This window comes from Bufo bufo, chromosome 10, assembly GCF_905171765.1.
Source record: "Bufo bufo chromosome 10, aBufBuf1.1, whole genome shotgun sequence".
Classification (NCBI taxonomy): domain Eukaryota; kingdom Metazoa; phylum Chordata; class Amphibia; order Anura; family Bufonidae; genus Bufo; species Bufo bufo.
Window position 1 is genome coordinate 105,151,029 of NC_053398.1, and position 22,567 is coordinate 105,173,595.

Genomic DNA, 22,567 nt, shown 5'->3' on the forward strand with positions numbered 1-22,567 from the left:
ATTTCATACCAGAAAACCCATACAATCGGTTCAGTACATTACAACGACGAGAAGTCTATTGGATGTATCAATTAGATACCCTTGCGCCCCAAGGGCTGAATGAAATAAACGAGACCATCCTCTAATATAAACATTCTCAAAGGACATCTCCTCGTTGCCTGGTAGTCCGCCTTGAACATTAAAAGATCCTCCCACTCAAGGGCCCCATAGAACAGAACACTCTATAATATTTTAGGTTACTATATTTTAGGTTACTATATTTATACTCCCTTCTGAATGTTGGACCTGACCGGGGCTAAGGGCGGCCTCTGATTCACATCCCTAATCGTATCTTTATGCAACAAACATCTGTAGTCCCACATCACTGCCAAGAAAATCCCTGCTAGCTACAATTGTGAAACTGTGTCTAGGATGGACAATTGATACAGCCTTAGGAAATAACTACAACATTGTATCAGTAGCTATTTTTCTTTTTTTCCCCCTCGGATTCCACTCAGGTTAATCTCCTGATATTGCTCTCCCCCATCCAACCCCCAAAAAAAAAAAAAAAAAAACCCTTACCCACTAACTTTTTAATCATATCAGCTAACAAAACCCCCCTCCTTTCCCCCCCCCCCCCACCCCCCATTTTATCTACCAATACATGGATTTTTATGTACAGTAGGATTTTTATATATATTCATATAAATCATGGTGGAATTTCATGTGTGTGCTGATATACATACATGGAAAAATTTTGTGTATATGAATGCACACACATATATTCATGATAATATATAGTATAATTTATTCATCTATCTAGATATACATATTTTATACATGCTTTTATCTATAATCAACATAACCACCATGCTTTATACTACCACCTGTACCATTTATTACATTTTATCCATTAATTATACATGAGATGTATATTGTCATGTATATAATTTTGTTTTATTTCCCTTTTTATATATATACAGTATATGTGTTGCTGTATTTTCTATATATATATATATATATAATTTTGGGTTTAGGTGTCCCATTATATATATGTATTTTCTACCACCATGCTTTATACTATTTTATGCCGAATTCTCCATTCACCCAAAAAATCATTAAAACTAGACTGATCCATCCACAACCAATCTAAATACGGCCCATTTTTAAACCACACAGTATTGCTATGTCCCAGAGCAACGTAATATATAATTACTCTACTTTCTTGTTTCAAAAACAAATCGGATCCATTCTATATATATGTCCAAAGGATCAGCAAACAGCTGAGTGCCCGGCTACAATTCTCTATAGTTTTAGATACACACCCACCCCCCCCCCCCCCCCCCCCTCCCCTTGCTCCACCTTTGTTTGGCCTCACGCGCCTTTTTTTTTTAGTTTAAATAACCGCCACATGTGAATGTTGTTTTATATTATATACTGTCCTGATGAAGGGGGCTCTCCGCCCCTGAAACGCGTTGACTGAAAATAAAAAAGTATTGTTACCAATACCTACCTGCTTCCGACTCCTGCTGACAGCGCCATCCAAAGGTTCATCTTCTTTCTTCTTCTGCAACTTACTTCTCCCCGACGAATGCCTCCAAGGCACGGGGCTGGAACCTAGGCAGCAGCGCAGGCACCCCGCACGCTGATCGGGAAAATCAGCACAAGCTTCATATAGGTGTTGTGACTCTTCACAACATCTTCTGGTAAGAGTTTTTTATCTATCTCTTGCACCTATTACGAGACAATACCACACATGAGGCGCTGCCTCCTATCTCTCTTTTATCTCCAAAGCCGTATTTATGGCCTAAATGTGACAGTCACTTATGCACGTGTAATCCCAGATGTGCAATATATTAGAGGCTTTTTTCACCCAAGTAACCAAAAAGCCGTATTTCTGGCCTAAATTTGACAGTCACTTATGCTTGTCTAATCCCAGATGTGCAATATATTAGAGTGTTTTTTCACCCTAACCAAAAAGCTGTATTTCTGTCCTAAATGTGACAGTCACTTATGCACGTGTAATCCCAGATGTGCAGTATATTAGAGGGTTTTTTCACCCCAGTATGCCAAAGCTGTATTTCTGGACTTGCAGACATGCAGATAGCCTGTGCTGGTGCACTATCGTTGCATAAAATGGCTGCCGATCATGTATTGATATTGACTAACTGAAGAAGAAAAAGTTCGTTTTCAGTAGTAGTTGGCTCAGGGCAGGCTTAAAAAAATTGTGCACTGCACCCACAAAACACATTTGCTGTAGATCGCTGAGTACAAAAAACAGTTCTTGATAAGATTTCTCCCTGATCTCTCCCTCACAGCAGCTGCAGCCTCTCCCTACACTAATCCGAGCAGAGTGACGTGACTCCAGCTTAAATAGAGGCTGGGTCACATGCTGCAGTTGGCCAATTACAGCCATGCCAATAGTAGGCATGGCTGTGATGGCCTTTTGGGGCAAGTAGTATGATGCTTGTTGATTGGCTGCTGTGCAGCCTTTCAAAAAGCACCATAAAAATCACTGAACACCGAACCCGAACCCGAACTTTTACGTAAATGTTCGGGTTCGGTCCGGGTGCCGAAAACCCTAAAGTTCGGTACGAACCCGAACTTTACAGTTCGGGTTCGCTCAACTCTAATGACCATCACAAAGTGAAAGTACCAGTCACACAGCTAGAAAAACAGTTAAACCTTTGTGCCAGAACGGCGCAATATTTTTGATAAAGGTCAATTGAAAATATGTGTTTTAGCCAAAAATTAGTAAATTGTAATCATAAACAAAAATTGTCTCTGAAGGTGTACATAGCCTTTAAGATATACTCTGTAAAACCCATTTCTATTTTTTGAATCGCACTTACATTTCATAGATGTAGAGGTCAGGCACCCAAAAATTCATGTCAGGAACTAAGATATCACTGATGTCACAGTAGTCTTTTGGGTCCCAGTTTATGAACTCGTTCTTCCATACCTGTGGTACAAACATAGTATGGTAAATGTAGCATAGCTGTAGTAAAGGGCACCAGGTGACTCCCTTTTATTACATATATTACTACCATTACCTAGAAGGATTCGATCTGGGAAACTCCCCATCGACGCTGGTTTCGTGAAACCCACTTTGAGAGCCACTATACAACACAATTAATCAAAGGCACCACAGTGAAACTTGCTGTCCAAATTAGCTAGTAACAGTTTGTCAAGCTACATGTAGAACATTGAAGCAGCATAAGGATTTCTTAATTAAAGAGGTTTTTTGGGATTTTCATATTGATGGCTTATCCTCATTATGGGCTTTTATATATATATATATATATATATATATATATATATATATATATATATATATAAAAATGTTATATCCTTATCATATGAGATGAGCAGGGGTCCGCCTCCCAGTACCTCTGGCGATGAGCTGATTAAGGAAGCTGCAGTGCTCACTGAAGCTCCGATGAGGGCTGCAGCCTTCTCTCAGCTTACCAAACACAGCACCGTCCATTTGATAGTGGCTGTGGTTGGTATTACAGCTCCGCCCCATTCACTTTAATGAGACCAAGCTGTGACTAGGCCACGTGACCAATGTAATTGACGTCACATGGTCTAGGAAGAGGCCTAAGCACTCATGGAGCGCTTCTGCCTCTTCATACTGTAGATCAGTCCGGGTGCTGCAATGCGGACCATCAATATGAAAATCCTGGAAAACTCCTTTAAATCAGACTGCTACCTAGCAAAAGTAGTATAAAATGGCAGTCACTCAAATGAACGACCAGTCATGTAACAGAGGGATGGCTCAAGCCTGCTAGGTTCCCTCTATGATGTCCATATTCCATAACAGGTTATATGGACAGGAGGTGTGTTCATGCCTAAAATGAACTTTACTTCAAAGGCCCAACACAGCTTTAATGGCTGCTCAGTTATGTGACAGCCTTGTGAGGGAGGTAAGCATGGACAGACAGGCCATAAACCCTACAGGTAAATTTCTTGGTGGGCTTATGCCCAGTGGGCCGCCTGAGCTCTTCTCACTGCCACCGTCCAGGTACATAATGATCTGAGGCTCTCAGCAGTAATTAACGCTGGGAACTTCAAGTACTTATGTACCTGGCTGGCATCTGCAGATTTCCTCCTGAGTTCAACTGTATGGCTGTCCACAGGACCGCGATGCAGTTGAATACTGCGGGAGGCCGCGGGCCACCACGGTGCAACATCTGTGGACTGCACCAAAGACGGCGACTTGGAACTGCACTCAGGTATTTTATGCTTTTTCTTCTTTCCTTGGCCACTTGGGGAGCAAACTACTGGGATAACTATAGGGGTCATTACTAGGGGAAGTCCAGGCACTAAGGCTTGGTGCTGTAGCCTGCATCTCATGTCGTAAGCCCCCTGCTCCATGTCTTAATTAGAGGCAATTGTGCTTTGCTGTGGTATTTGGTTCTGCCGGGATGGTATTTTGTGGTACACTATGGTAATACTGGCCCCACCTACTTGTGTTGCCCCTTCTTGTGTCAATTTGGACCCTCCTACAACATCGTGCTACTTTTTATTTTTTCTAGGATCACTTTAAAGAGGACCTTTCACTAGTTTAAAAACTAAAAACTAACTATATCAGTGGGCAGAGCAGCGCCCAGGGGTCCCCCTGCACTTACTAGTATGTCTGGGCGCCGCTCTGTTCGCCCGGTATAGGCTCCGGTGTCTGCGCTCCCTCTGTTGTACTGGAGTGATTTCTTGTATGAGGCGTGTCCCTTGCTGCAGCGCTGGCCAATCGTAGCGCACAGCTCATAGCCTGGGAGTCCCAGAGGGAGTAACAGAGGGAGCTGCAGACACCGGAGCCTATACCGGGCGAACGGAGCGGCGCCCAGACATACTAGTAAGTGCAGGGGGACCCCTGGGCGCTGCTCTGCCCACTGATATAGTTAGTTTTTAGTTTTTAAACTAGTGAAAGGTCCTCTTTAAGTTCCCAGTCTACCCCTGGAGAGAAGCCATTATATACATTTTATTCAAGTATCCAATATATAGTGGACCCTCAGCTCAGCATTCCTAAAAAAACATATATTACATAAGGCAAATCACAGATGAATACAGTGATGTTTGTCACTTTGTATGTCACTCTTACCATGTTAAACCAGATATAGGTGGTCAAAATCTGCAAGCTTGTGTCCTAAAATACAATAAATTGAAGATAAATTAAGTTGTGACTAAAGAAGATGGCATAATCTTCAGTCCTCCATATCTCAATACCAGGAGCAGCCACTACTCTTCAGTAAGCTGATTGGCGAGGTAGCCAGGAGTTAGATCCCTGTCTGATATTGATTGCCTATATCTAAAGTGTAGGCCATCAATATTTGAGTCCCAAAAAGTTCCTTTGAAGTCCATCATGACCAGGTTGTTGGCTCTCTATATTATATTTTATAGAAATGATGGAAACAGACACATGAACTCCCATAGAGTATATTGGAGAAGTATTAAAGGCAGGGGACCCCTGTTCTCCTGATAGGTTAAGGGTCTAGAGATACAATCTCCTTATTGGATATTTGTGGCGTATTCTACAGATATAATTAGTGTTGAGCGAATCGAAGTTCACGAAGTGGACTTCAATCTGAATTTCAGGAAAAATTTGATTTGCCACAAAGCCAAATTTCCTTGTGCTTTGAGTTTGCCGTGGCCATCTTGATTGAAGATCCTGCATGAAATCTCGTGCGCAGTCATGTATGACGTCATCATGCGGGCCAGTGTGATGACGTCATCACGCACCAAGCGAGATTTTACGCTGGATCTTCAATCAAGATGGCCATGATGAACTCTTTGCGATCAAATGGATAAGGTGAGTACTTTTTTTTTAACAGATTAACCCCTGACAGCCCTCAATGGTCATCTCAGAGGCTACAATCACCAATGAAAGCGGCATCTGAGGGGCTCATTGCACCCGCTTCTCACAAAGAAATGCACTTTGTGATAAAGTAATTTATCACAAAGCGAATTTCCTTATGAAATTTGGCGAAGCAGGCAAATCAAATTTTTGAGTTCACTTTATGGCACATTTATTAAGACTTAAAGGGAACCTGTCATTGGGATTTTCTGTATAGAGCTGAGGACATGGGTTGCTAAATGTCCGCTAGCACATCCAGAATACCCAGTCCCCATAGCTCTGTGTGCTTTTATTTTTGTAAAAAAAACTATTTGATCCATATGCAAATTACCCTGAGATGAGTCCTGTACGTGCGTGGCGGTGCTGGGCTCCTTCACGCTGGACTCATCTCACGTACAGGACTCATCTCAGGGTAATTTGCATATGAATCAAATCATTTTTTTTACACAATAAAAGCACACAGAGCTATGGGGACTGGGTATTGCGGATGTGCTAGCGGCCATCTAGCAACCCATGTCCTCAGCTCTATACACAAAATCCCGGTGACAGGTTCCCTTTAATAACCCCTTTAGGCTACTTTCACACCTGCGTTTAGGTGCGGATCCGTCTGGTATCTGCACAGACGGATCCGCACCTATAATGCAAACGCTTGTATCCGTTCAGAACGGATCCGTTTGCATTATTATGAACACAAAAAAAAAAAATTTTTTATTTTTTTTGTTCATGATAATGCAAACGGATCCGTTTTGACTTACATTGAAAGTCAATGAGAGGCGGATCCGCTTTCAATTGCACCATATTGGGTCAGTAAAAACGGATCCGTCCCCATTGACTTACATTGTAAGTCAGGACGTATCCGTTTGGCTCAGTTTCGTCAGACGGACATCAAAACGCTACAAGCAGCCTCCAGAGCGGAATGGAGGCTGAACGGAGGCAAACTGATGCATTCTGAACGGATCCTTATCCATTCAGAATGCATTGGGGCTAAACTGATCCGTTTTGGGCCGCTTGTGAGAGCCTTGGAACAGATCTCACAGGCGGACCCAGAAACGGCAGTGTGAAAGTAGCCTTAGCCGAAGTTATGTAGACATGGCATATCCACTGCCGATTCTAAATGTAAGCCAGCTTCCTTGCTGTCTTACAGTTAGACCATTTATATGCCTAGAAAATGATAAATAGGCCCGTCCCCTTCCCCACACCCCCTTTTTTGGACCTGGTGTGAGCGGGGAAGAAGTGGCAACATGATGTGCAACAGAATCTGCACCAGATATATCCCACAAAAGTCCAGTGTATTTGTGTATTTTGACTAGTTGACATCTACTTGTTTTCTAGTCCATATGATTTTAAAAAAAAATTTGAACATCGAATTTGTACAGTAGATTAGGACCACCAATTAGCCAATCCTATCTGTGGCTCTCATCTACTATATACTGTATAAGGTTGCTAAATCTCCTTAATATGTTTTTGGCCATATAGGTCCCTAATTTCTCAAATCACAATCTATGCCTGGGTAGAACGTTAAAAGGAAAATAATAAATCTTTATTACGTGTATTTCTTAAAATGAACAAGCACAGAGCTGACTTAGGTCTCCTGCACGCAACTGTATAGTTTTGCGGTCCGTTTTAAACAGATCCTTTTTTCAGTTTTTTTGTTTCAGTAGTGTTTCCGTTCCGCTTCCGTTCTGTTTTGCCGTTCCATTTTTCTGTTTGGTTTCCGCTTGTGATCCATTTTTTGCAGATCGAAAACGGAAGCATACAATAATGTTTAAACAGTAAGTACATAAAAAAATTCGGCTGGGCATAACATTTTCAATAGATGGCTCCGCAAAAACGGAACGGATACGGAAGACATACGGGCAATAATAGGACATGTTCTATCTTTGATCGGAACGGAAATACGGAAACGGAATGCATACGGAGTACCTTCCGTTGGTTTTGAGGACCCATTGAAGTGAATGGGCTAACAGGTGTAACCTTATAGGGGGGGGGGGGAATTTGAGGAGTGGAGATCATACGGATGTCTGCCTTCACCTGCCGTCTCTCGGTAGTGATAAATGAGAGAGCAAAAGAATATATATACACCCCTCTCCCTAAGGCCTCACAATTGAAATGTGGCACTGTTAGAAATATATTAGCCACAGTGCCGCTATTATCAAAGATCTCAGCACTTCATCGTTCGTACAGCAATACGCTGCTGTGTTGAGAAATACCCTCAGGGACAATTCCCTAAGAAAAAATAAATAAAAAGGCTATGTGTAGCGGCCTCGTTTCATATGGTCGCGTACATGGATAACGTTTTGGTTTTGCGCCTTTGCGCCTTTCTAAACCCATTTCTAGATGCTATTCCCGCCATCATAGTGCCGGGATGCTGTTGCACTGTGCACTACAATGTGCAGCGTGTCTATGCTATATATTCCTACTACCTACCTCCTTGTTGTTACCTGCTCCTGATGAAATGCGGGTTTACCACCGCATAAAAAAACGTGTAGAGCAGGCCATTGTTGAGCGGGAATAGCATCTAGAAATACATATAAGGTCGCTAAACTCTTCTACACAGGAACTGATTTGAGCCTGATCACCAAAGTAGACAAAAAAAAAACCACTCACCAGATTGACGATTGTATACAGTTTAAGGTCTACTTCAACATGGGAAACAGTCCGCCAGTGCTTCACAGGCCGCAAATCAGAATTTTGAGGACTCAGAAGGTTGGCTACATTTTGGTAGCTGCAGTTGTTTTGACAGTGGCAAGAACCTGGAAAAACATGATATTCTATATTCAGAATCTTCATAATATTTTATAGCAATACCGAAGAAGAGCAAAGAGGTGGAACCGTGTGATGGTGAGTTTGACAGCTTTAGTATGTGAACTACTTAAATGGTATTCTAAGAGATGAGCTGCGAAAGTACAGTATATAGCGGTGAATAAACTAATAGCTGAACCAGTATAGATTCATTGAAAACGGATTGTGCCTCACCAACACGCTTGAGACGGTAAGGGCCAATCTGGATGTTGGTCATGCAGCCCATGTGATATATCTGGATTTTGCAAAAGCAGACGATGCTGTACCACACAAGGGCCTTGTACTCAAGCTACAAGTGCAGGGACTAGGGGACAATATTTGCACACGGGTAAAGAATTGGTTTCGGGACAGAAAACAAAGAGTTGTTATGAATGGCACAAGCTCAAAATGGGCAGAGGGGAACCACAAGGAGGTTTCCATCCTCCCTTCATTGACAAATCCGGCGCCTGCGCCATTCAACATAATCCTCGCGCCTGCACACTCCATTACCCATTATGGGTAGAGCGTTTAATGCTCATGCGCCGGCCGTTACCTCCTATCTTGCAGCAGTTTACTTCCGCCGGCTAAATCGGGAGGTATGGGCCGGCGCATGCGCATTAAATGCTCTGCTGGCTCTGCCCATAATGGGTAATGGAGTGCGCAGGCGCGAGGATTATGTTGAATGGCGCAGGCGCCGGATTTGTCAATGACGGGAGGATGGAATCTGAAGAACCCAGGGGCGGTGAAAGGGGAGGGGTTTTATTTGAACAGCGCCGTGGGGCCTGGGCACCGGCCGCATAAACGCCGCCCCCGGGCACCTTTAGAAGCTAATTAGCATATGGAATAAAAGCGTTTTTAAGAGAAAATAGGCGATGGACTGCAATATGAAAGGTAAGATTATAATATGGGGAATATAATGGATATCATGATGTTTGTGGTGTATAATGGTCATTTTAGGTGAAAGACTCCCTTTAAAGGTATTTGCAGAATGTCATTCTATGCTATGTATGCATATTGCTGTAATTCCTATAACAGGCTGGTAAACCACCACTTCACATCAGCCACCACTAGGTGGTGCTGTTACTAAAGATATATAACAGGATGCAGGAAGGGTGAGGAAGATGATGAAAGCCAGTCAAAACCAGATGAAGCTATGAAGTAAAGTGCAGCAAAGGCTGAGATTCAGCTACCCCTCTGAGGTGTGCACAGACCAAGGGTAGGCCTCAAAAGAGGAATAACAGATACCCAGAGTGTTGAGGAGCATAAGGAGAGACTAGTGGAGACGAGAGTGTTACCTCAGCCTATAGACTCCATTAGCACCCAATGTGAGACACTCAGAGCCGCATTCCTCTATGGACAGTGTGGACAATACTTATGGACATTGTGAGTAAGCCAGGAAGGGAAGATATCTGTATAATGGCCATGTGAAGCAGCTTATTGATATATACTCCATACCTGGAAGATAGTCAGCCAGACGTTACAAGAGCCTGAGTGTGAACAGAGTCTATACCGCACCAAGAGCCTGTCACTAGGATTACCAGTAAGGGTCGATTCACACGTCTGCAAAATGTGTCCGCATCTATTCCGCAATTTTGCGGAACGGCTGCGGACCCATTTTCAATGTCCGCATCCGCACTTCCGTTCTGCTGCCCCGCAAAAAAATAGAACATCCTATAAGAAAAGGCATTTATATCATAGTGCCGGCCATGTGCAGTCCGCAAAATGCCGGTGTTTTGTGCAAAACAGTTGTGGACGTGTTAATGGACCCTAAATGTTACAGTTCTTTATAAGAACGGACTCCTCTTTATTTCTACACCACCTTTGCACCCTAGGGTGCTGGCGTCACGGACCTGCACCTTCCCTGCACCTAAAGCCCTGTACCATCAAGGGCTCCTCAACCAACACCTGGGCCAATGTTTCTTCTACCGCTGATGTTAAAGGGGATGTACAATGTCAGAAAACATATCATGTGACACTATTTCTAAGGCCTCATGCACACAACCGTTGTTGTGTTCCGTTCCGCAAAATGGGGTTCCGTTGTTCCGTGATCTGTTTCCGTTTTTGTTTCCGTGTGTCATCCTTTATTTTTGGAGGATCACCAGACATGAAGGAAAGTAAAAAAAAATCTAAGACAAGTTTGCCATACAAATGATAGGAAAAAAACAGACGCGGACGACAATCTTGTGTGCCTCTGTGTTTTTTAGCGGTCCCATTGACTTGAATGGGTCCGCGAACCGTTTTCCGCGAAAATAATAGGACAGGTTGTATTTTTTTGACGGACTGGAACCACGGATCACGGACGCGGATGACAAACGGTGCATTAGCCGAGTTTTCAACGGACCCATTGAAAGTCAATGGGTCCGCAGAAAATCATGAAAAACGGCACAACGGACACGGAATAAAACAACGGTCGTGTGCATGAGGCCTAAGAAAGTAGGTCCATTTTACTATTCCCAGACAACCCTTTTAGCACAAGTTGCGTCTTCAAAATCTTTTCCCATGATGCTTGTTTTTTATGTCCTCCTGTCGGATGGGGATCTCAACACAATGGGGGGAATTTATCATGAGGAGAATATTTGAAGTCAGCTTTGCTGGAGTCTGTATTAGAGAACTTTGTGCCACATTTATCAAATGTCACAGGTTGTTTGATAAATTTGGCTTGTCCTTAAACCTAACACTTCTGTCTAGAGAAGCTCCTCCAGTTTTCCTCCTCCACCCTCCTCCTGGAGTGAGCTTACGACTTTTTTGTGACTTTTTAAAAAAGTCTGAATGATAAATCCGGAGTGAAACTCATTAACATAGCTAACCACACCCACTTTTCTACCCATATTACTGGAGTGAGTGGTGTACAAATGCAAAGTCGCAAAAATTTGCGCAAGTGTAAAAAAGTCACAAATTTTTGCGCAAGCGCTTAAATTTTGCTCAAGCAAGTTCAAAAAAGTTGCAAAAGCCCTATTTTGCAACTTTTTGATGCCAGAATTCTGGAGTAATGAAATGATAAATTAGGGCCAATGTTCTCAATGACGTCATTCTTCTGAAGAACCACCACTCTCACATTAGGGTCCATTCACACGTCCGTAGTGTATTGCGGATCCGCAATAAACCCGGCTGGCACCCCATAGAACTGCCTATTCTTGTCCGCAATTTCGGACAAGAATAGGACATGTTCTATTTTTTTCCGGAGCTGCCGACCGTAAGTTCAGGGACGCGCTCCGGATAATAGAGGGATAGAGTCCGCACCCGTTCCATATAATTGGGGAACGGGTGCGGACACATTCCACGGACGTGTGAATGGACCCTAAGAAAAACCTGCCTGAACCACTTCATGGAAGTAGAAAATTGGCCAATTCATTTTTTTACTTTGCTTATGTAACTACAGAACTTTTAAAATGAGGGTTTTGATTTACTTAAAGGAAAAAAATATTACATACTGTGGAAAAAAGTATACAGAGGAGGCAACTGCACTAAAAGAAGTCACAACGGCATTTAAAAACAAAACCAGGTTTTATAACTTTCTGGGGTAGGGGGAATTGTAAATCCCACCACCACCACCTTTGTGTCTCACATTCTCAATTTTCTAAATATGTGTTAGCTGTCACTGAATGACTACACTCTGGTTTACATTCGGGGCAGCAGCCCTGTACATAGGTAGTTAGTCCTGCCCACAGGTAAAAAGTGGATACAATTTTATCTAGTCACGCAATGCTCTGCTTTCAAACGACCGTGGAATAAGCCGCAAACCGCGTATCCGTAAAACACGGGCGCAGGCCATGTGCAACCCGCATTGCAGTGCAGACCCGTTGACTTAGAAAAAAGATATGACATCAGACACAGACCCAGAAACACGCGGAAGCCCTCCCCTGTGTTTCTGGGTCTGTGCCCCTGCCGCAAAAGATAGACCATATCCAATCTTTCGCTGCATGAAGTCAATGGGTCCGTACCGCAATGTGTGGTGCACACGGCCGATGCCCATGTTTTGCGGATCCACAGTTTGGCACGACCGTCACACGTTTGTGTGAATACAGCCTGAAACTGCCTGGACTCTGGACTGATACATTGTAACAAACCATCAGAGAGAATTTTGCAACTGCGGTTAAACTTTACAGAGGTGCATAATGAATTATTTATACACGTATGTACAGTGTCCACATGTATGTACAGTGTCCACTCAACCATATGTCCTCTATTATTGTGTATTTGTCACACTCAGGGCCTGGTATTAGCGGGGTGCATAGTCGGCAATTGCCCAGGGCCCTCGTTTCTTATAAAGATACTGGATCCCCAGGAGCAAACTAAGGCTCCCCAGTATTATTTTAGCTATGTTTAGTGGTATTATTGGTAGTCAGGGGTGTAACAAGTAACCCTAGGGTCACGCACTGCCAGACAACTGGCATAAATACTTGAATACATCCCCCCCCCCCCATAAAGCTCTATCCCTTATACTTCTCTTCACATAGTACATAATACAACTGGATACCAACAACCGCCACAAGAGGGAGCACCGTGCACAGGGATTTTTACAGCTACCGCTGAACTCAATGGAATCTGTAAGATCTCTTTGCTTAGAGCTTCCTTAGAGACAGTTTCAGAAAAATACCCTGGTTTTATGTAGGCAACGTGAGGAGCTCAGGGCTGGGCTCCCCTCACTACGGCTGTATAGCAGTGGTGAGTAAAGCATAACACCCAGTGATGTCACAGTATAGGAATAATGCATGTAGTGATATCACAGGACAGGCCGGTACTGCAAACTGTGATGTCACAGTACAGAAATAATGCACATAGTGATGTCACAGTACAGGTATAATCTGGCTTTTCTCTGTCGTCCAGAACAGGTTAGTGGGTTTTTTATTTTTACTCGCACACCATGCCCCCAGCCATCCCGTTTTGTTTTTTCAGGGCCCCATACAACCCCTTTAAGTTATCTCTGACCAAAAGATATAATTTAGCCCGACAGCTATCACTCCCAATCCTCCCTCATACATGTGCATGCTCGCCGAGGAGCATTGTAAGTGTTCTCTGTAGGACATGCCTACCTCTGGCAACAATATATCTCCATGAAATCAAAAGATCTCTGAAATCCATCATTTCCCACAAGTCCTTATGTCCCCTGTCATCACGCTGCCTTGGAGATAATCTGCTTCCTGTACAGCAGTAATGTAAAGTGTAGGATAACTCTGAAGGTGCATTTACACAAGGCGAGGAAGTAGCCGATTGTTGGGAAGGAAACGTTCCCCTTACAACAGTCGTCTGTTCGTTAAGTGGAGGTGAAGAGCTACATTTACATGCAGCGATCACTTCCACAGTATGAGGACAACTCTTACAAAATCATTGCTCCAGGCAGCAGAGTGCTGTTTAGACCGCGCAATCTGCTGCCGGGAAAGATGACGGAGGTGTCCACACCAACGATCATTTCACCCGATGAACGAGTGTTCTCGCTCGTTCACCGGCGTGATCGGCAGCACCTTTAGACGGGAGTGTAAATCCAGCCTTTAGGTCCCGATTCAGGACCTTCATCTTTCCCATGATCACTGCTAGAGAAGAACAATATTGTGCTCTACTGTAATTTGTAATGACATACCAAAATAATTTTAAAAAAGCCCAAAAAAAAAGTTCTCTATAGTATCCCTTTAAGTGCCAATAAAGACGGGTGGGGATTAGTGAATAGTGTTGATCACGAATATTCTAATTGCAAATTTTTATCGTGAATAATTTAGAATAGTGGAGATTTGTTTTTAATCAGTACACATGATCCCTCCCTGCTTCTAGCTTGTGGGCCAATGAGAAGGCTGGAATATCTTTGACTTTAGCAGTAGTGTTAATTGCGAATTTTTGTAATGCGAATTTTTATCGCACATTTTTCAATTGCTGATTTCCGCAATCAAGAAAATAATGACTGGAGATAACGAATACTCGAATTCGCGAATATATGGCGAATATTCGCCCAAATATTCGCAAAATATCACAAATTCGAATATTGCCCCTGCCGCTTATCACTATTAGTGAAAACATTATTGTCAGAGGAGGATCCTCTGGTGCTCCGGTGGGTCAGTCCAACACTGGCGGTGGTATATGTATAGTCCTGCAGAAATATACTTGAAATAAAAGAGTGCATGTAGTGTTCTAAAATATATATTGTGTTAAAGGGGTTTCTGTCACCAGATTTAACCCTATTAAGCTAGCTGACATTAGCGATGTGCTAATGTCAGCTAAACCTAACTAGCCTATTCCTACTTTTATCTATGCCCCCGTTACGCCAAAATCCTAACTTGTATAATATGCTAATTAGCCCCTAGGAGCGGAGAGGGGGGCGGGGGGTGTCCTGCTCCTAGAGGCGCAAAAGTGAGACGGAACCTCTAGGAGCAGAAAAAACGCCCCGGCCACCCGCCCCCCCCCCCCCCCCCCCCGCTCCTAGAGGCTAATTAGATATTATTAACATTCTATTTCTGGCGTAAGGGGGGCATCAGATAAAAGTAGGAAAGGCTAGTTAGGTTTAGCTGACATTAGCACATCGCTAATGTCAGCTAGCTTAATAGGGTTAAATCTGGTGACAGAATCCCCTTAATACACATAGGGTGGGCCCTCAGAATCATTTCCCCTAGTGGGCCCAAGGGACTTCAGTTCAACCTTGGCCACCGCCTATACTGATTCACCCTCAAGCTCAGTACAAAATGTACAGTACAACTGTTGTATGTATAATTGCCTATGTACTGTACAGCGTTAGTTTAAAGAAACCTAACTTATCCATCTAGTTAGGAGACAATGGAAATTATAGTAATAAGGTAACTTATGCCTGATTTATTACATCTACCTATGGTCTCTAACATTTCTGTTTTCATATGGGAGTAGAAGGTTCAAATTAATATATACCATGATCTGAAACTATAAGCAAGGTAATATACCATGTTCTGAAACTATAAGCAAGGTCTAAGACCTAGATAAGCCGGCAGCATGGGCAAGAACGTGGCAGATGAATTTTAATGTTGATAGATGTAAAGTCATGCACCTAGGTCACAGTAAACGTATAAGTCCATATACTGAGCTCATTTGCATCCCTTTCCTCCCAGAATTCCAGAGGAGCATGTATGGCCTATAAGTCTCCTCACACTGATTAAGGCGCTCTCTCCCTAAGGAGAAATAGTACTCCCCTAACCCTGACAGACCTCTTACCCAGTCAAGCCAGTACTCTCTGCTCTGCACTGATGCAATCACCCCGAAACAGCTGTCTGCAGATGAGGTGCTGGCTTATTTAATATCCAAGTCATGTCTCACGGCTTAGTTAAAGAGCTGAACATTGACTTATAGGATAGCTGCCTTACATCTGGTGGCATTAGAGGCACAGCTTGTTCAGAGCTCATTTGCATCCCCTTCGGTTCATATACTGTAATGGAATAAAACTGGGGACAACAGAACAAGAAAAGGACTTGAGTTCTCTGGTAACAAGTAAGCTTAGTAACAGTACTCAATGTCAGGCAGCAGCTGGAAAAGCAAAGAAGATGTTAGGGTCTATAAAAAGAAAGATAAAAATCCTGTGATTCCAATGTAATATTACCCCTTTAAAAATCCTTATTAAGGCTACATTTTAAATATGGGATTCAGTTTTGGGCTCCATATACTATAAAGGATATAGGAGAGGTAAAAAGGGTTCAGAGACGGGAGACAAAATTATGAAACGGGATGGAAGGTCTCCCTTATAATGAGGGGCTTAAAAATTTGGCTTGGAAAAAAAGATCCAGAGGACGTGTGGAGAAGAAGCAATTTAGACATCATTATAGGAAAGTATTCTTTACAGTTAAAGCAGTCATATTATGAAATGGCAGCATTTAAAATGGGGTGAGATGCTTCTCTAATAGTAAACAGCATGGAGGGTTATAACTAATCTAACAATTAATGGTGTGTAATTACTCTGAGAAAGGTTGAGCTTGATGGACCTGAGTCTTATTTCGATCTACGTAACTATGTAACCTTGTGCCTGGACAGTGTAAGGCAATGGGGAGGAATATTAGAATAATAACATTAACAAAAGTGATCCCAAATATTAAAAGTTGAATCTCAAGGCTGGTGGGATGCCATCAATAATCTTACATGCCCCCCATTAATGGACAGACTAGATGGGCCAAATGGTTCTTATCTGCCGACACATTCTATTATAACATATGTTCTATAGAAAACTTACCTAGCAGAATGACTGCAAGAGGCAGTATAGTTCTGTAAAGAGACATCCTAACGCGCCTGTCAGTGTCTTAGACCTCACATCTCAGTTTGTGCTCAAGCGTTATATATATATATATTATATCAGTGGGAGGGACTGAAATTGACTATGAAAGCCTTTAAAGTGGAAAAACCTGTTTAAAAGGAAGAAATCTTGTGACTATGGCAATCAGGTCAAACCCATTTTTCGTCTATGGTAACAGTATTTGCTTCAAGATTTATCAGTACTTTTTGATAGTTGAAGTTTGCACATTTTTTATTTTTATATTTAAACAGTAACTAAACTTTTAAATACATTTTTGTGAACGTGTCCCTAATGCCCTAATAACAGTTTGTGTAATATGCTTTATTAATGCTTTCTGTATTTTTACTATGCTTTTCCCTAAAGCGCATGTTTCGTTGTGATCTTAAAATCTACTTTTCAGTACACTGCTGACTTGTCACCGGTGTACGGAGTCCGGAGTACACATGGGATTATAGATTATACTATCCTAGGCACCAGAAACCCATTACCATAAAATTAAAATAGACACATGGACACATTATATAATGGATAAAAATAGGCCACGGCCAACTTTATTAAAGAACAGCTTAATATTAAATAACCATAAAATTCCAATAATAATAAATAACAATCATAATAACCACTGATTAGGCCAGCCGTAAGCTCAACCTAAATACCTGAATCAACTCGTCCGCTTGCCACTTATTGGCGAGCAACCTTACCCAAAAGACCATGCCACCTAAGCAGGGGGCATGGGCCCCACCCCATCCAAAGATAATTCGATCATGGTCTGCAAATCCAAATTAAAAATATCCAGGCCAATCTCTGAAAGATGAATTTTATCCGAAAAATAAAGGCCGGGCAAACCTCCTTCCAAGTCCATGTGCCTTTAAGAAAAACCCCAAACTAGCGGCATAAAACGAGCCATGATCCTGTTCACGCGAATTCTAATTTTATCCAAAAACTTAAAATTCGCATGAGACAGCCAAAACAATCTCGGCACCATTTCCGAAAAAATCAGACGAGCGTCCGGAAACAACCGCCTGACTCTGACTAAGGTCCGTTTCATACTAAATGCCAACTCAATAGTGCCTACCTTACCTACGTCATTACCGCCTGCATGAAAAATAACAACATCCGGATCAGGATATAAAGAACACATCTCGAGGATTACATCTAACACCCCTTCCCAACGCAATCCTCTAACCCCGTTCCAAAAAATTCAAACATCATCTGTAGACCAGGAAAGGTTGTCACCGTATGATCTTCCTAATGCTCTTCTATGGGCCCAGTGCACGAAGGAATGGCCGATGATCCATACGGTGCTTCCTGTAAAAACTATAAAGAGAAACAAACAGCATTAAATAACCTGAAGTGACGGTCTGATATAGAGCTGAAAACGATTAGAAGACCACCTTCCCAACCTTTTAATCCGAGCCTTACTCATCCCCAAACGGGCCGCTGTAGTCGCAGCCCCAATCCTAAATGAATGTGATGTGATTTTAAAATCCTCCAGACCCAATTCCTTCAAGCATTTACTCAAAACTGCTCTGAATTGATACTGCATTACTGGAGAGGAATCAACATGAACAAAAAACAAACCCCCACCTGCCGGTCTACAATGCCAGTAGCGTAAGAGAATACTTACAAGGCAGATATCACCCGACTGGACTTTGCCCACTCGGATCCAAGAACCCTTACCCGCAGGATCCGTCTTTGAACGAGGAAGAAAAAACTAAATATAATTACTATGCACACTCACGTTCGACCAGGCCAAACCCGCATCAGATGTACCACTTTTAGGTAAGATCTCACCGACCCTGAACGCACCAAAAAACATGCATGCAAAGACTGAAGAAAAGAGCAACGACTCATAAGCATTATCGCAGATCAGCGAAATTACCTGACATAACGACGACAATAAACCGGGAGAAATAGGACACCTATTATCCGGAAAACAATTACCCACTTTGTAACCCTTCAGAACCTGCTTCACCATAAAGTAATCTAAAAACACAGGAACACCCAAAACTCTAAGAAAAAAGGACACGCCTGCCAAAACCCGCACCACAGTTGCATGCGCCAACTGCTCCTTAAAAAGATACAAACAAAAGGATAAGGCCGAACTTTCATCACCTACAAAAGGGGACCATCCCATAAACTTCACAAAACGGCACCACTTACCCCATGATCGGACATAATCTGACCAAGTAGCCGGGGCCAAAGACGACCTCAGATAGGACATACCTAGGACCAAATCAGATTCCAAAGATAAAGAGGACATTCCTCCCCCTCTAGGTCGGCCCCCCTTGCCAATGCGCGAAAAACCTGAAACTGAAAACAAGAGAGCGCGTCAGCAATAGAGTTATCCACACCCGGAATATGCCTAGCTTTAATCCAAATATTCAACTTTAAACACAACAATACTAAATGACGCAACAACTTAACAACTAATGAACACTTGGATGATAAACAGTTAATAGCAAACATAACCCCCTTGTTATCAGTGTGCAGAAATCCTCTTATTAGCAAAAAACTTACCCCATAAAACTAAAGGCACCACCACGGGAAACAATTCCAACAAAACAATATTTTTCGTCACCCCATTCTCAACCCATGATGGATGCCATTTCTCGGCACACCAATGACCTTTCCAATAAGCTCCAAAACCACAAGACCCTGCTGCATCTGTAAACAAATCCAACGCTGGAGCAGAGACAAAATCATCCTGCCAATACGAGCGACCATTAAACTGCTGAAAAAATTCCAACCACATTGACAAATCTTCTTTAACCTCCCAAGAAATATCTTGGCAAAAGACAACTTTTCCCATTTTTTTTATACAAAGTTGGCATTTGACCAAGATATTTCTCTCACCCAGCATGGGTATATGTAAAATGACACCCCAAAACACATTGCCCAACTTCTCCTGAGTACGGCAATACCACATGTGTGACACTTTTTTGCAGCCTAGGTGGGCAAAGGGGCCCACATTCCAAAGAGCACCTTTAGGATTTCACAGGTCATTTTTTACACATTTTGATTTCAAACTACTTACCACACATTAGGGCCCCTAGAATGCCAGGGCAGTATAACTACCCCACAAGTGACCCCATTTTGGAAAGAAGACACCCCAAGGTATTTCGTGATGGGCATAGTGAGTTCATGGAAGTTTTTATTTTTTGTCACAAGTTAGTGGAATATGAGACTTTGTAAGAAAAATAAATAAATAAATAAATAAATCATCAATTTCCGCTAACTTGTGACAAAAAATAAAAAATTCTAGGAACTCGCCATGCCCCTCACGGAATACCTTGGGGTGTCTTCTTTCCAAAATGGGGTCACTTGTGGGGTAGTTATACTGCCCTGGCATTCTAGGGGCCCTAATGTGTGGTAAGTAGTTTGAAATCAAAATGTGTAAAAAATGACCTGTGAAATCCTAAAGGTGCTCTTTGGAATGTGGGCCCCTTTGCCCACCTAGGTTGCAAAAAAGTGTCACACATGTGGTATTGCCGTACTCAGGAGAAGTTGGGCAATGTGTTTTGGGGTGTCATTTTACATATACCCATGCTGGGTGAGAGAAATATCTTGGTCAAATGCCAACTTTGTATAAAAAAATGGGAAAAGTTGTCTTTTGCCAAGATATTTCTCTCACCCAGCATGGGTATATGTAAAATGAGACCCCAAAACACATTGCCCAACTTCTCCTGAGTACGGCAATACCACATGTGTGACACTTTTTTGCAGCCTAGGTGGGCAAAGGGGCCTACATTCCAAAGAGCACCTTTCAGATTTCACCGGCCATTTTTTACAGATTTTGATTTCAAACTACTTCGCACGCATTTGGGCCCCTAAAATGCCAGGGCAGTATAACTACCCCACAAGTGACCCCATTTTGGAAAGAAGACACCCCAAGGTATTTCGTGATGGGCATAGTGAGTTCATGGAAGTTTTTATTTTTTGTCACAAGTTAGTGGAATATGAGACTTTGTAAGAAAAAAATAATAATAAAAAAATCATCATTTTCCACTAACTTGTGACAAAAAATAAAAAGTTCTATGAACTCACTATGCCCATCAGCGAATACCTTAGGGTGTCTACTTTCCGAAATGGGGTCATTTGTGGGGTGTTTGTACTGTCTGGCCATTGTAGAACCTCAGGAAACATTACAGGTGCTCAGAAAGTCAGAGCTGCTTCAAAAAGCGGAAATTCACATTTTTGTACCATAGTTTGTAAACGCTATAACTTTTACCCAAACCATTTTTCTTTTACCCAAACATTTTTTTTTATCAAAGACATGTAGAACAATAAATTTAGAGAAAAATTTATATATGGATGTCGTTTTTTTTGCAAAATTTTACAACTGAAAGTGAAAAATGTCATTTTTTTGCAAAAAAATCTTTCAATTTCGATTAATAACAAAAAAAGTAAAAATGTCAGCAGCAATGAAATACCACCAAATGAAAGCTCTATTAGTGAGAAGAAAAGGAGGTAAAATTCATTTGTGTGGTAAGTTGCATGACCGAGCAATAAACGGTGAAAGTAGTGTAGTGCAGAAGTGTAAAAAGTGGCCTGGTCATTAAGAGTGTTTAAGCTAAGGGGGCTGAGGTGGTTAAGTTATGTCTGATTTGAGCAAGAATTCATTGGGTTCCATGGTCATTTGTTCTGCACATATTGGCAGTGTGAGCCCTCCACCGGTACCTTCAAGAATGTAGAAGTGCAGGTGTCCTTTGTAAGAAGTGGCACCATAAGCTTGATGGTTGCTGGTGATACAAGGCATGACAATAGTTGAATGTAGAACTACACAATAGTTGAATGTTGCAGAACTTTACTGTTTTGTTCATGTCAGCAGTCCTCTACCCAAGACACGAGATGGTGCAATACTCCACAAGCATTCAAGTGTGAGTCTGTGGGAGGCTACCCCCAAAGCCTTCCATGCCTAGGTGTTTCTTGTGGAGCTGTATCAGACACTTCACATTGATCTGCTCTGCATACCTGAGGAACCTCATGAATGCTAGTTCACAACTTTTCATGTATTCTACAAGCAAACCTGCTCAGTCCACTGCACACAGTAGTATGGTCCCAAACCATTGAGCCCAACACCCAAAGGTACAAAAGATCCAAAAGATGCAGCAATCACCATAAAAACACTTGTCTTTATTTCTCTGTTAAAATGAAGCAGGTACAGGATGCATACATAAGATCTGACCCTATCTGGGTATAGGTATATTTACATAAAGCACAAATAAGCCTTGCGGACTGTGTACCAACTTGACCCAGATAATAATATCTCAATAAATATAACTTTTAATCTACACTGTTAAGGCTACTTTCACACCTGCGTTAGGTGCGGATCCGTCTGGTATCTGCACAGACGGATCCGCACCTATAATGCAAACGCTTGTATCCGTTCAGAACGGATCTGTTTGCATTACCACGAACAAAAAAAATAAAATAATAATAATTTTTTTTTTTTTTTTCATGATAATGCAAACGGATCCGTTTTGACTTTACATTGAAAGTCAATGGGGGACGGATCCGTTTGAAAATTGAGCCATATTGTGTCAACTTCAAACGGATCCGTCCCCATTGACTTACATTGTAAGTCTGGACGGATCCATTTGCCTCCGCACGGCCAGGCGGACACCCGAACGCTGCAAGCTGCGTTCAGGTGTCCGCCTGCTGAGCGGAGCGGAGGACAAACGGTGCCCAACTGATGCATTCTGAGCGGATCCGCATCCACT

General features: G+C 42.3%; 1 protein-coding gene across 1 annotated transcript in view; it reads right to left on the reverse strand.

Moving 5' to 3' along the window:
• LOC120980071 (5-hydroxytryptamine receptor 3A-like) overlaps positions 1-21,603 on the reverse strand; it is a 57,248-nt gene extending 35,645 nt beyond the window's left edge. Inside the window, exons 1-6 of the mRNA XM_040408939.1 lie at positions 21,525-21,603; positions 19,008-19,157; positions 18,789-18,830; positions 8,438-8,583; positions 5,078-5,122; positions 2,832-2,941 (exon numbers count right to left, since the gene is read on the reverse strand). Coding sequence (XP_040264873.1) covers positions 2,832-2,941; positions 5,078-5,122; positions 8,438-8,583; positions 18,789-18,830; positions 19,008-19,157; positions 21,525-21,603 — 572 coding nt within the window. The remainder of the gene's footprint in view (positions 1-2,831; positions 2,942-5,077; positions 5,123-8,437; positions 8,584-18,788; positions 18,831-19,007; positions 19,158-21,524) is intronic.
• Between the last annotated feature and the right edge of the window lie 964 nt (positions 21,604-22,567).